Source organism: Trachypithecus francoisi, unplaced genomic scaffold (assembly GCF_009764315.1).
Source record: "Trachypithecus francoisi isolate TF-2019V2 unplaced genomic scaffold, Tfra_2.0 Lachesis_group17, whole genome shotgun sequence".
NCBI lineage: Eukaryota > Metazoa > Chordata > Mammalia > Primates > Cercopithecidae > Trachypithecus > Trachypithecus francoisi.
In genome coordinates this window covers 52,678,763-52,694,118 of record NW_022681462.1, presented here as the reverse complement: position 1 = coordinate 52,694,118, position 15,356 = coordinate 52,678,763, and the positions used below count along the sequence as shown (strand labels likewise).

At 44.3% G+C, this 15,356-nt stretch overlaps 1 protein-coding gene across 8 annotated transcripts in view; it reads left to right on the top strand.

Moving 5' to 3' along the window:
- The window catches only part of SPTBN1 (spectrin beta, non-erythrocytic 1), a 213,945-nt gene that overhangs the window by 187,391 nt on the left and 11,198 nt on the right, over positions 1-15,356 (top strand). For all 8 annotated transcript variants that reach the window (XR_004428292.1, XR_004428293.1, XM_033175702.1 and 5 more), the window contains 11 exons: positions 910-1,173; positions 2,120-2,344; positions 2,820-2,909; positions 3,086-3,367; positions 4,026-4,156; positions 5,886-6,090; positions 6,504-6,878; positions 10,467-10,711; positions 11,894-12,032; positions 12,745-12,829; positions 14,686-14,882. Coding sequence is in view for 6 of the 8 variants with exons in the window: in XM_033175702.1 (XP_033031593.1) it covers positions 910-1,173; positions 2,120-2,344; positions 2,820-2,909; positions 3,086-3,367; positions 4,026-4,156; positions 5,886-6,090; positions 6,504-6,878; positions 10,467-10,711; positions 11,894-12,032; positions 12,745-12,829; positions 14,686-14,882 (2,238 nt within the window). In the remaining 2 variants the exon portion in view is untranslated. The remainder of the gene's footprint in view (positions 1-909; positions 1,174-2,119; positions 2,345-2,819; positions 2,910-3,085; positions 3,368-4,025; positions 4,157-5,885; positions 6,091-6,503; positions 6,879-10,466; positions 10,712-11,893; positions 12,033-12,744; positions 12,830-14,685; positions 14,883-15,356) is intronic.

The following is a 15,356-nucleotide window of genomic DNA, read 5'->3' as shown; positions in this document are numbered from 1 at the left end:
CCTCTCATCTGCTGTTGCTGATGGACTGTGAGCTCTCGTGCGGGGATTCCACTGTCTTGATCATATTATTTGTGTTGCACTGTGACAGATTGCACATAATTTTAAATATATACATATTTTTTAAAATTCCTTTTTCCTGTGAGACTACTGTATACCAGGTACTATAATAATAATTACAACGTGTAATTCTGGCACAGAGAGATTCTGTGCAGCATAACTGAAGATGAATGTGGAGTTCCCCACCCCTCCTTTCTCTCCTTTTAGACTTTTTAAATTGTTTCAGATTCTTCATGGTTAAAATAATGTGTTGGCAGGGCATGGTGGCTCACGCCTGTAATCCCAGCACTTTGAGAGGCCAAGGCGGGTGAATTACTTGAGGCCAGGAGTTTGAGACCAGCTTGGCCAACATGGGGAAACCCCATCTCTATGAAACGTACAAAAATAGCCAGGCCTGGTGGTGTACGCCTGTAATCCCAGCTATTGGGGAGGCTGAGGCACGAGCCCAGGAGGCAGAGGTTGCAGTGAGCTAAGATCACGCCACTATACTTCAGCCTGGGTGACAGAACAAGACCCTGTCTCAAAATAATAACAATAATAATAGTGTATTTTATATCATCTTTGGTCATGGAGTAGAGGGGATGAAGTCAGGTTATTAGCATTTAGTATTCCATTGCCTTAATTGAAACTGTTTCAGCATGTAGCATTTATTGCTTCATTCCCATGAAACCCATGTAATGTACGCAAGCTAGGCCATTGTTGATTTTATTGAGCAGTAACTTCATGTGGAAATACTGTGTGTGTTGAATGAATGGGTAAATCACAGATCAAATGTCCTAGGTTTGTTTTTCACAGTGACATTTTTTCTATAGCAAACTGTTTATTTACAACCATGCTGGTTTTGTTTTCCAGGAAGGAATGCAGCTCATTTCAGAAAAGCCTGAAACAGAAGCTGTGGTGAAGGAGAAACTCACTGGTTTACATGAAATGTGGGAAGTCCTTGAATCCACTACCCAGACCAAGGCCCAGCGGCTCTTTGATGCAAACAAGGCCGAACTTTTCACCCAGAGCTGCGCAGATCTAGACAAATGGCTGCACGGCCTGGAGAGTCAGATTCAGTCTGATGACTATGGCAAAGACCTGACCAGCGTCAATATCCTGCTGAAAAAGCAACAGGCAAGTGGACAAGCCATCATGGACTTGGGTTTGTTTGTGTTTTACAGCCATAGTCCTTACAGTTTTTTCTCACTCCCTGCATTCTCAGGAGTCCACCTTCCATGGGAAGGCATTTTTAACCCAGAAAAGTACTTGCTCTAACAGCATCATACAACATTTCCAGAATAGAAAGATATCTGTCCAGCCTAGAAAGACACAGTATTAGGAGTATTGGGTGTCGGCTATCTGTGTATGGGACTGATAATTTTCTTTTTTTTTTTTTTGAGACGGAGTCTCGCTCTGCCACCCAGGCTGGAGTGCAGTGGCCAGATCTCAGCTCACTGCAAGCTCCGCCTCCCGGGTTCATGCCATTCTCCTGCCTCAGCCTCCGGAGTAGCTGGGACTACAGGCGCCCGCCACCTCGCCCGGCTAGTTTTTTGAATTTTTTTAGTTTCACCATATTAGCCAGGATGGTCTCGATCTCCTGACCTCGTGATCCGCCCGCCTCGGCCTCCCAAAGTGCTGGGATTACAGGCTTGAGCCACCGCACCCGGCCATCGGGACTGATAATTTTCTTAGTTAATGGTGTTATCACTATTTAACAGTTAAATAAATACTCATCTCATTCAATTCTGCATTTTACATGAAAGAAATATTCACATACTTTGTTGTTTAACATCTTGATTTGTGACAGTTATCTGAGTTGTTCAAGGCACTTTATAGATAATAAAAGTAACTGTTTATATTATATCACTGTAGAGGACTTTAAGGGCAAATGAATTTACCTCAAATTTACTTGAAAACAGTTCCATTGATGTTGAAAAAGCTAATCAGTAGCAAAATCTTCCAGTGGCTCCCATTGCTGGCTTTGCAGTGTGGCCAAGTCCCAGGCCCAGCAGTTCTGCCTAGAGCCAGTCACTGCAAAAGTAGTCTCCGCTGAGTGCTGAGGCTGCTTCTTTGCCTTCAGATGCTGGAGAATCAGATGGAAGTGCGGAAGAAGGAGATTGAAGAGCTCCAAAGCCAAGCCCAGGCCCTGAGTCAGGAAGGGAAGAGCACCGACGAGGTGGACAGCAAGCGCCTCACCGTGCAGACCAAGTTCATGGAGTTGCTGGAGCCTTTGAACGAGAGGAAGCATAACCTGCTGGCCTCCAAAGAGATCCATCAGTTCAACAGGGATGTGGAGGACGAGATCGTGAGTCGACCCCCGCTGCACACATGGCTTTTCCACAAGCCCCCTTGCCTGTCCTAAAGCCCATGTTCTCACTTCTCAGTCAACCTCACCTTGGGCCACGTTGGCAAGCTGAGTTGTCAAAGTCCACGCTCTGGATGGTCTAAAGTTTCTTTCCCTTTCACACTAAGTGCAACTCCATTGTGCTGCTCACGTTATCTAGGGATACTCTAGGATTTTAATGGCCCTAAAACAGACTTTTTAAAAGTAATGAGGACTCACAGTGAGTCTGATCTTGAGGATGAGGTAAAGTTGGAAAGACTCTCTCTACCCTTGTCTCGGAGAACAAGGGCATGCTTCCCCAGACAGCCCTCCTGAGGGGGCTGAGCACTCTCTGAAGCTCACCCTTGCTGTCCCTCACTGCCCCTCACCGCTCTTGTTTCTGTCGTGTATTTGTTCCTCTGAGTGGATCTGACCACTTATTTATAATTTTTCCCAGTTGTGGGTTGGAGAGAGGATGCCTTTGGCAACTTCCACGGATCATGGCCACAACCTCCAGACTGTGCAGCTGTTAATAAAGAAAAATCAGGTAAACCTTTCTGCTCGGGCTATTTCTATCTGATAAATAATTGCTCTAAATTATGAGACTGAGAATGGCAGAGAGTTTTGAAGCCTTGCAATTTCTTTCTGGCCCTAACAGCTTGACATAAGCACCAGACGGTTGCCATTTAGCAAGCCTCTGTGTGTGTTTTCTGCTCCCTCCAGACCCTCCAGAAAGAAATCCAGGGACACCAGCCTCGCATTGATGACATCTTTGAGAGGAGCCAAAACATTGTCACTGACAGCAGCAGCCTCAACGCTGAGGCCATCAGACAGAGGCTTGCCGACCTGAAGCAGCTGTGGGGTCTCCTCATTGAGGAGACGGAGAAACGCCACAGGCGACTGGAGGAGGCACACCGGGCCCAGCAGTACTACTTTGACGCTGCCGAGGCCGAAGCCTGGATGAGCGAGCAGGAGCTGTACATGATGTCAGAGGAGAAGGCCAAGGTGAGAGGAGGCGGGAAGCATCCCTGCCTCCGGTGAACCTTGGATTTAAACCCTGAGCTTGCTTTCTGCTGGCGGCTCTGTCTTCATAAAAACTTCCCTTGTAGCCTTTGAGTGTTAAGGGGACACCATGTGCATGAAGGTGTCTGAAGTCCAGCTGCTGGTTTCCCTTTGGTGCAGCATTTTCTTATCTGAACCCTAGTGTGCCATTAAGACCAGGTTCATCCCTTCATCTTTGAAATATGCCAGAGTCCTTCCTGCTGTCTATTTATAGGTTCCCTAAACTTTACAAAATACAGGATGGCTTGGAGACAATTTGAAAATATTGTAAGGTTCCTGGAATGCTGTCACTTACATAACTGATGGACCTTGAGGAATTCCAGTGAACCGGGCACACTTGGTCTGCCCAAGCTTTTCTCTGAGAGGGGCCCTGCTCGTTCTGTGTCCTCCTTGTGTTTATCTTCTGCACAGGTTTCTGTGATCCAGTCCTTATGAAAGCTTTTGGAACACTTCTGTGTTCCACTGTCCATACCGTACCTCTGGAGTTTTTCTTTCTACTGATCCTTCCTCCTACCCTGCTGAGCAGCTGGTCTGTTGCTCCTTAAGGTGGTGTAGGGCCGGAGGGGACAGCTGTGTTTGTGACATTCTACTGTCTTCGCAGGATGAGCAGAGTGCTGTCTCCATGTTGAAGAAGCACCAGATCTTAGAACAAGCTGTGGAGGACTATGCAGAGACCGTGCATCAGCTCTCCAAGACCAGCCGGGCCCTGGTGGCCGACAGCCATCCTGAAAGGTGAGTGCTGCTTCATGAGGGTGAGACCCTGCCCTCGACTCCTCTCAGTGAGGGTCTCTTACTAACCCCTACCAAAAGATAATGGCAGCATTCATCATGAATTGCTGGTAAGGCAAATCTTTGAGAAGCATTTTTAAAACAGTCCCATTATTTAAAACATCCTATCATGATTAGGATGGGTGAACTGTTACATTAGGAAATTGCTCTTGTGGGTTAAATATCTCCTTCTGGCCAAGGCTCTCCTGAAAGAGTATTGGTGTCATGAGTCAAAAGTACGGGTTGACTAGGCTGGGCAGTCAACGTATAGTGGCTTAGACTTGTAAAATCCCAGCGCTTTAGCAAGCCAAGGTGGGAGGATTGCTTAAGCCCGGGGGCCAAAGACCAATCTCGGCAACGTGGCGAAACCTCATCTCTACAAAACATACGAAAAACAGCTGGGTGTGGTAGCACACATCTGTACTACTCAGCTACTCAGGAGGCTGAGGTTGGGAGGATGGTTTGAGTCCAGGAGTTTGAGGCCACAGTGAACCATGATCACACTGCTGCGCTCCAGCCTGGGTGACAGAGTGAGACCTTGTCTCAAAAAAATGAAAATGATCAGAAGTACAGATTGACTTGCTTGGTGGATACAGATAGTCACAGCACTTAACCTTGGGTTGAAAAAGTCATCCAGTAATTACTAGTTTCAAGAGGAGCATTAGATAAGAATGCATGGACCTATAAAATGAAGGGGCTTCCAGGAAGAACAAAATGAAAACACCTCCTAACTCTTAGATATCAAGTGATTAGAACACCCTCGAGGAAAAAAAAACAAGAAGTGAGTGTGTAGTACTCATCCATTCTATACCAGGCCCCTGTATTAACTTCCAAAGCAGTCATTTTAGGCTCTTTGTGTAAATGCCTTTTATGATTTGGAAAGGAATTGGCCTTGTGCATTTAACCAGGGCGGGTTAGGGGAGATGAGGTCAGTGGCTCTATTGGTGTAGGAGGTTCTTAAGGTGTTCATGATCAGGATTCCCAGGAAAGTGGCCTTCCTAATCTCCAGGGATAGGCACCAACATGTCCTTGCCTCTGATATTCTGATTTGTAGACCATCACTCTGGGGAGAAGTTGGAGGGAGGGGAATTCAGTCTCCTGACTGAGCACCTGGGACTCACGAGATGGAGCAGCTGGTCCAGCCCTCCTAACAAGGATGTGCACTCAGCCCAGAGAAGGTAGAGGGCCGTGCGTGCCACACTGGCTGTGTCATTTGTTCCTCTGGCAGCATGGTACCAGAGAATGCAAGACTGCTCTGGATTTTACATTAACTTACTTTTTCTTTTGCCACCTTCCTGACTGGGAAGATTTTTGCATTAACTTTTAATGTCAAAGGAAATCCTGATTTGCAGAGCCAGAGGTGCAGAGAGAATTTCCTCCTCTCCCCGCTAAATTCGCCTACCCCCACTATTCACTGCAGCAGAGTGAGGCACTACCCATCCCTAGTGTAATAGTAGGGGTAGGCGAATTTAGCTTACATATTGGCTCTTTTGTTTACATATTGGCTCTTCGTGACTTCAAATTGGGGCCAATTTCAGAGTTTTATTTTTCATGCTAAGTAGGTTAACCAGAGTTTCCTTTGAGAAATATGATGTAATGTGCTCTCCCATTATCTCCACCTCATTTGTTTTTCCCCTGAAGAAAATTGACATTTAAGATTCTTTTTCTCCCCATTGCTTCCTTTCTTTTTCAGTGAGCGCATTAGCATGCGGCAATCCAAAGTGGATAAACTGTACGCTGGTCTGAAAGACCTTGCTGAAGAGAGAAGAGGCAAGCTGGATGAGAGACACAGATTATTCCAGCTCAACCGGGAGGTGGACGACCTGGAGCAGTGGATCGCTGAGAGGGAGGTGGTCGCAGGGTCCCACGAACTGGGACAGGACTATGAGCATGTCACGGCAAGTACTTGAGGCACTGCATGAGTTGGTTGTGCAGTGAGCGATGGTGTGGAAGGCCATTTGCATTCCTTATCTGTGAGCAGATGAAATGCCCTGGACTCCAATCAGAGGTCTTGGGGTTTAGTTTTAAGGTGGTGTTTCTTTTTTAAGCAGATGACTTGCATTTAGGTTGGCTAACCTCTCTGTGCACCCCTTCCGCCGGTAGTAAAAGGAAAGGTAGTGCCTCACTCTGCTGCAGTGAGCAAGAAGGAAACCCAGTTGCTTTCTCGAGCTAAGATCTGTTGTTCTTAAGTCATGAGTATTATTGGTTACATCTTGCTTAGAGGCAGTTTCTTTCCAAAAGGTATTCATGTGATCAAGAAGTACAGAGTTCACAGTGCTCTCACTGATTTCCTTACCCATCCCCGTTTCAGATGTTACAAGAACGATTCCGGGAATTTGCCCGAGACACCGGGAACATTGGGCAGGAGCGTGTGGACACGGTCAATCACATGGCAGATGAGCTCATCAACTCTGGACATTCAGATGCCGCCACCATCGCTGAATGGAAGGACGGCCTCAATGAAGCCTGGGCCGACCTCCTGGAGCTCATTGACACAAGAACACAGATTCTTGCCGCTTCCTATGAACTGCACAAGTTTTACCACGATGCCAAGGAGATCTTTGGGCGTATACAGGACAAACACAAGAAACTCCCTGAGGAGCTTGGGAGAGATCAGAACACAGTGGAGACCTTACAGAGAATGCACACTACATTTGAGCATGACATCCAGGCTCTGGGCACACAGGTGGGTAGGGCAGCCACCCAGCGGTGCTGGGGAGGCTTTTTCTCCATAGAATGTCTTTGGGCGTCTGTAAGTATTTCCCTGTTCCTTGGCTTCTCAAAAGAATTGCCCCAATTAAGCACATACATGTACCCACTTTGTAATAGTGCTCCATTTGGGAGAACTTACCAGTCCCTAAAGGTCTGCGTTTGCCACATTTGCGAACATTAGATGAGTGCCCCCATGATTAAAATAAATACACCAGATGCATACACAAACGTTTGCAAGTTATAGGCCTCAGCAAGTGTTTTTACTATGTTAGCATATCCATCCAGAACAATTTCCAAAATAATACCTTACTATTTTTCATCAACCAGGTTCTAAGTTATATGTCTAGAAAAAGAAAAAACAGGATTCTGACATGTTATCATGCCTCATCCCCAGTATAAAATGACTGGAACCAAGACTTTGTTTAAAAGACGTTTGACAAAGTAGTAACAATATAACAGAATCTAGTGTAATCACTCTCTAGTGTTCTTTCTGATCTCTGCAGTTTCTTGTTTAGTCTTCTGCCTTTTAATTGAAAAACAAATGTAGTTTTTTTTCTTCTAAGTTTCATGGCCCTAGAGAAGAAGCCAATTTTATTAAAGATGTTATCCCTGATTATGTCAGGGGTTCTTGTTGTTAAGAGTATATTGAGTATCTAAATTATCTCAGCTTTTTCTGTTAAATGCCAAATAGTAAGTATTTTCAGCTTTATGAGATACACACTCTCTGTTGCAGCTCTGCCCTCTGTTGTAGCATAAAGCAGCCATAGACAGAAGATGAATGAGCGTAGCTGCGTTCCAATAAATCTTCATTTACAGAAACAGGCCACCCAGATATGGCCTTGGGCTGACCCAGTCTAGTGCCTCAGCCTCTAGATAGCTTTGGTATACTTTGGGATTTGTTCTGTGAAGGGACCACTTTGTTGTTCTCTCTCACTTCCCCTTCATTCTTAATTCCTGTCACTATGACTGCAAGTTTAATTTACCTCTCTAAGCTTTGGTTCCCTAGTAGTTTAAGGATTGAGGTGCAAAACATACAACATAGTGAGATCTCTAGAAATGTTTTCTAATTATTATTATATAACAAAAGTTTAGGGAAACATGGGATACCTAGAGATAGAATTTAAAAACACCTTAGCAACGTAGGTCTTTCCTCTGCCCCTCTAAAATCATTTCCTTTTAGAACTGCAAGACACTTGAGAGACAGTGGAGTTGCTCTCTCATTTTTTCATTAAATCCCTTCGCCTCATTAGACTTAAGAGATGAGGAAGCCCAAGAAGGGTCTCGGAACATCCAGGGTAGGAATCTAGTCCCTTGAGTCTGATAGTCTGCACCTCGCCATACCCACTGGGCTGTGATGTTTATAGCAGTGAAAAGGATGTGTGTCCTACTGCAGGTATTGACCTGATCTGGGTTTCTTTTCACAGAATAACAGCAGAAGGGAAGGCTCTTGGTGCAAGCTCCCAGGAGCATGTGGTGCTTCCTCTTTGGTTGTTTCGTTTTGTGCCAGCTTCTCCTGCCACTGTCTCCATTCTGCACGGGAGCTGTGGGAGTGACACATAGCACTGATGGAGGTCTTGAGTGGTTATGCAAAGCAGTAGTTCATATTTGTGGAAATTTTCACTTCTGCTGTCCTCTTGTACCTTACATTTTATTGTGAGCAAATTGAAAACAGCCAGAGACACGGAAACAGGTGTTTTGAAAAACGTGGTTCATCGTGTAGGAAAATTAACTTTTCAAGTAATTTCCTGGGAATTTGCTCATTGTAATTTGAGTTAAACCTGAGCCATAATCAAAGAATATTTCCAAAAATCCTTTAGGATATGGAAATCAAATCACACTGGAAACAGAGCCCATTGGTTCTTCTTTGCATCTTTTGCAGAAACTGTTTGTTTTTTTTTTTTAAACCTATTATCACCTAAAGTGCTTCTATGCAATCAGGGGTCAGTAATCCACCTCCCCACAAGCCCTAGTGCTGTCCATCCCCACCCCCTTTTACCCCACTTAGCATTTCTCCATGTACTACTGTCACAGACATCTAAAAGTTCTCATCATCCAGGACAGTTGTCTACAGACTTCTTTGATCACGCAGCTTTATCAGTACATGATGATTGGGTGTCCATTCCCCTATATATGTATGTCTTTAATGAGGCATTGTACACAAGTATGGCACTACTAGTGTTACATACTTTATATAAGACATTTAAGAGGAGAAAATTTAACTATAAAATTAGCTGCACTTACTAGCTTCAATTTTAAAGACATATACCGCTCCCCAAAAAAAGGTAAGAGTATATTCTTATTTTTGTTTTTACAGAGGAAAAATATTATGCACGTTGTCTGTACTGTTTATTCCACTTAGTTGTCATCTTGGAGTGCTTTTTGTGTGACTACATAGAAGCCCTTCCTCATTCTTTTTCATGACTGAGCAGGAGTCTTCTGCTGGATGCACCATCATTAATTTAACCAGTCATTCACTGATGGTCACTTTATTTTCAGTCATACTGCTGCAGTAAATAATCTATGCATATTTCATTTCCTAAATATACAAGAATATATATGTAGGATCAGTTCCCCTAAGTAGGATCATAAAATCAGAAGGTACCACATTTATAATTTTCATGGGTACTGCCCATTTACCTTCTGTAGGAACTGTAGTCGGTTACACTCCTGTCTACAGAGAATGAGTTCACTGACAAATATATCATCACACTTGGATTTTTGCCGACTAATAGATGACACATTACAGTATCTCCATGAAGCATCTCTTCATGTTTAAGACCCATTTGCATTTCCTGCTCTCTGAATGTTTTCTTCATGCCAGTTTCTGTGTTGGTTTGTTGGTTTTTCTTTCTTTTTTTTTTTTGTTTGATGACTGTCATAGCTGAAAAAAATAAGTTAACCAAAATATGTAGATGTAAGTAGGAGTGCATCATTGGCTCCATTTACCACATCACAATTCTCAAGGCGTATTTTTAGTTTTGCAAGGTTTTTGTTGAAATGTGGCTATATCAAGCTTCACCTTCTTTAACATTAATTAGTTATTTTAACCACATAGGATGCCACGTTTTTATACTTTTTGAGTGTAAACGTCCCACGGTGAGAACTCTTACAGGCGATACATACATTATATTCACATAGCAATGGGAAGTCATTTTCAAAATGTGCTCTTCATGGCAGTTTCCCATTCATCATAAAAACATTTATCTTTACCATGAGATAGCAGATTAGGTATTTATTTCTTGGACTATATCTGAATATGTCCCACTCAGATATCCCAGGCTGCCTCCAAGGGACGTTCCCTGACTAAACTCTCCTGCCTGTCTTCCTGTAGCATTTCATTTGTTTTATCATTCATAAAGAACCTAATAATGTAGTTGAACAGATTTATAGAAAACTTGGGTTTTTGTGAGTTGGATCTCCCCAGTGAAATCGAGGGCTCCTTAAGGAGCATGAGCCGTGTTTTGACTCTGTGCTCCCTTTAGTGTGTGAGCAGAATGGAAGAGGGTGATGGTAGGAAGGCCACCATGGACTGAGGTGGCTCATCCCCCACATGGCTTCACAGGTGAGGCAGCTGCAGGAGGATGCAGCCCGCCTCCAGGCGGCCTATGCGGGTGACAAGGCTGATGACATCCAGAAGCGCGAGAACGAGGTCCTGGAAGCCTGGAAGTCCCTGTTGGACGCCTGTGAGAGCCGCAGGGTGCGGCTGGTGGACACGGGGGACAAGTTCCGCTTCTTCAGCATGGTGCGTGACCTCATGCTCTGGATGGAGGATGTCATCCGGCAGATCGAGGCCCAGGAGAAGCCAAGGTAATGCTTCCAGCCCAAAGGAAATTGGATTCATTGGCTCTTGGTTAAAACGTAGGAGTCTTCCAGAGAGAAGCAGGAGCCTTGAGAGCAGTTCCTGCCTGAGTGAGAGTTTCAAGGCCAGAGGGGGTGGGGAGGTGCTTGGAGTGCGGCACCGCTGCTTTGGTTACCTCGTGCACACCGTCACCAGGGAATGGGGGTTCATGGGGTTACCAAAGCCTCTCCCATTCTCCCTACTCCTGGCTCCCATGTCCCACAGTCACTCAGGCCCTCTTGCCCGCATCTATGCTTGAAGTAGGACATTGTGCTTCAAGTAGCCACGTACCTTGGGCATAACTAACTGCCCTGTCTTTGCAGTGAGATGACTTTTCTGAGTTATTTTTCTGTGCCTGTTTTTTGGATTAAAAACCACTCTATCCCTTTCCATGCACTTTACTAAAGGTGTCACCCTGAACATCTGCTTTAATATGGTGTCCTTGGGTTATTTAATATTTGTCCTATATCTTTGGCTTCGTTTCATGCAAATTAGTGAAGAGAAGTTAACAGCGGAACACAGAGGTACATATTTAACCTCCAGTTCACCCCTCTGCCAGCTCCAGCCCCCACTGTAATTGAGAAACTATGCCGCAATAAAAGGGATTTTTTATGATACGTATTTTTGAAGCAGTTGTATTTCCTTGATCAGGATCAGTAGGTTTTGATCCATGCTGGTCACTGCTTTCTAGGCTAGTTCCCATCCTGTGTATCTTTTTGTGTCTCAATAAGGAGACTGTATTAGCTGCTCTTTGATATGCATATCCTGAATCTTTGACAGCTAACTGATCAAAATGCAGTTGGGGCACCTGTTACTGCTTCTCTGCTTTCTAGAAGAGTCTTTCTGACTTGCATTTCAAAGGAAAAGTATGAACAGAAAACCATTGCTTTTTCTGGCACCCACCTAGCAACCATTTTGAATTATTCAGGCAGACACACAAAAACAAAAGCAGCCATATTCTGAAGTTTGGTTGCCTGGCTGGTCCTGAACTGTGCTGTCACTGTGCTTTGGCTCTAGTGGCCCAACCTAAGCTCAGTGAATGATTCAGACCTGAAAGACCATCAGTTTCCTTCAAATTAATTGTGTGTTTTAAAACCTACAGATTTTTTGAAAAGTTTGATCTAACGGAAGCATCGTTTGTATAATTTTAGGGATGTATCATCTGTTGAACTCTTAATGAATAATCATCAAGGCATCAAAGCTGAAATTGATGCACGTAATGACAGTTTCACAACCTGCATTGAACTTGGGAAATCCCTGTTGGCAAGAAAACACTATGCATCTGAGGAGGTAGGGTGCTACTTTGCTTTGGAGCTGCAGGATAAATGTAGCTGGTGTGAAGATGTAAAATGACTTTGTTTTATATGTATGTGTGTGTCAGAGATAATGTGTTTACATTCATATACGCACGCGTATATTTTAACACTCCTTTCCTGTGCGTCTAGAATAATACAATTATGCAAGACTCTAGGCCCACGCTGGCAAATCTGTGGCAGAAGACAATTTTTGAGGGCTGCAAAATGGACTCCCCTTCCTCCCCAGTCAGTACTCTTTCTGGGTGATGCCAGTGTCCATTGACTATGCCCTAGACCAGTTTGCTGTTGAGTACGTGGTTGGTGATTCTGGTTAGGACAGTGGTAATAAAGAGGTCAATTATTAGTTGTGTGTGTGGCCCCCTGCATGGGAATGGGCATCCTCTCCAAGAGGTCAGGGCTTTGTCCCTCTTGCTGTCCCTCTCCTGAACGTGTTTGCTGCAGGGAGCCTCCTCACAACAAAACAGCTTTGGCAGGGCTTCCCCACCTTCCTCCTGCCCCTTCTGGAAGGAGCAGTGCTATGCTTTTCTTTCCTCTCCCAGTCCTCAGACAGACTGAGCAGTCCTTAGATATCTCCCAGCTTAATAGTGGTCTTCGCAGAAAATGTATTTTTCTAGTATAAAATGATCCCATCAAGAGGATGTGGTGCAGTCCATTAAGATGTCCCGGGGATTATCTTTTTCATACAGATCAAGGAAAAATTACTGCAGTTGACGGAAAAGAGGAAAGAAATGATCGACAAGTGGGAAGACCGATGGGAATGGTTAAGACTGAGTAAGGACGTACTTTGTTTATCTTTCTGCTCTTTTGGGTATCCGTGGAAAGCATGCACGTTTATTTTCCTGCTTTAATTCATTAATGTTATCACTTAAAGATTGTTTGAGTTTTAGATGCCTTTTTAGTGCCCTGGTTCACCATTTCATGGTAAATATTATTTTTAAGAATCTTCCTATGGCATAGTCATTTTTCATCCCTTGATTGATCTCAGTGTCATAGGTGGGAATTGGATGTTCTTTAGGGATGACAATTTGGCACCTCCCTGGGAGAATACAGATAGAAGCCCTCTCCCCCATTTTTCTTCAAGAATTCTTGCATCAGAGTCAAGGTGGAAAGTTGGTCTCATTAAGTCATATTTGGTGCTCTTAGTGGAATGTTGATAACATAATAAAATAAAAACCAACGTCTATTAAAATTTTGCTGTGAACAAGGCATTGTTCTAAGTGGTTTTTTAATGCATTTCTGTATTTATTCCCCAAAGTGACCCTGTGAATTAGGTTCTATTTTTAATTCTCATTTTATAAGGGAATATGTGAGCTAATACAGGGTTTGTAATGTACAGTGTTAGGAATAGCATTTCATAATTGGTATGAGCACTAACAGCCCAACTCAAGCATTGCTTACCATGCTTTGCCATTCTATGTTGGAGTTCCGGACTGTGTCCTGATGTTCTGACTCCATCTATGCGTGTTATGGGTGTTTACTAGAAACCAAATGCAAGGGCCTTTTCTGAGAGGTGTGACAGCACATTCTGTCGGGCCCAGAGCCCTCAGAAATCCCACTTTTTGACCATTCTTTGCAGGAGGATTTGGTCTGTATGTTTTGAGAATTGTGGGGCAGTTTCATTCAGCTCAGCAAAACCCACATTACACACTGAACCGGGCACCGGCTTGTATACCAGGGACACAGTGATGACATGCACAGTACCTGCCTTGAAAAGCCAGCAAGTCCCTAGTGCAGAGGTGGCATCTTCTTCGTGTAGTCATGTTGGGGGCTACTGAGGTGCTGAAAGCAGATGGCTTGCCAGCTCCTTGGGACGCCAACACTTCCCACAGTCCATTTTTTACCTCAGTGACCCCAGGCTTTGCTGCATGAAATGCAGTGAAAAATCAATGTTAACTATAGCACAAAGCCCGGTTCTAACCTACCTTCTCATAACTATGGTGGAACTAGTGTTCCCTCACAGGTGGAAGAACAGAATGAAACAGAGCGAAAGCCTTGGTCTCCACCATCTGTAGTGTTCCCGTATCCTTCCCTCCCTCTAAACCCCCAAAATAAAACCCTACCACCCAAAAGAGGGCGAGTTAAGAATGCCTGCCCATCTGGCTAGGTGTAGATTGTGAATTCATGCAGGTCTCTGAAGGCTTAGCTCATGAAGTGGGGCCGAATGAACAGAGCGTTCGCTGTAGAGCTGCGCTGGGCAGTATGATAGCTGCTGTCCCACGTGTGGCTCTTGAGAACTTGAAATGTCTCAAATTGGGATGTGCAGTGAATGTGTGCCATTAAATGCACATCAGATTTAGATTTAGAAGGAAAAAAGATTGTAACAGATCTCAATAGTTTTTTTCATATTGATTACATGTTATAATGATAATTTTATACATATGTGAAATACACTATCAAAGTTAATTTCACCTATTTATTTTTACTCTTTTTAACGTGGCTACTGGAAAAGTGAAAGTTGCATGTGTAGCTCACATTACATTTACATTGGACAGGGCTAATTTAGAGTAGATGATAGACTGGTTATGCAGGTAGCCATCACCAGAGGGCAGCAGTGCCAAGAGATAAGGCCCCATGACTGCCCCATCACTTCCTGGTCAACATGTACTAACTCGTGGTACCCTGTGCAGTTCTGGAAGTCCATCAGTTCTCAAGAGACGCCAGTGTGGCCGAGGCCTGGCTGCTTGGCCAGGAGCCGTACCTGTCCAGCCGAGAGATAGGCCAGAGTGTGGACGAGGTGGAGAAGCTCATCAAGCGCCACGAGGCATTTGAAAAGTCTGCAGCGACCTGGGATGAGAGGTTCTCTGCCCTGGAAAGGCTGACTACAGTAAGTGGCCGCTGGGCCCTTTGCCTGTTGATGCCATGGCAACTTTTTCTTCCTGCTTGCCTTTTAGAACAGGGAATTCACATGGTTGGTAATTTTTGTTTTTTGTTTTTTCAAGTAGTGAAGATCTTCTTAAAATGGGTGGCTCCAGTGGAGCAGGACCTAGGGAGACGGTCAGGACTGTTACCTCCTCAGTCATATCCTGGGCACCTGGATTTATGATCCCATATAATAGCTGCCTGGGGATTGATTGGTGGTAGTGGTGTTTTTCTTCGAATCTTTCATTCTCCCCTGTCTCAAAAAAGCTTTGTTCTCGAGGTGGCATGGCCTCAAAATTTTCTTCAGTTTCAGAATTAGAATTCCCATCAAATAGAAGCTTAATCCTATTCTGTTGTTAAGTCCCCATTCCTGATCCTCTCTTCTGTCAACATAAAGGCCTTAGAATAGGATTTGTGCACTGGTGTTTCCTCTTCCAAG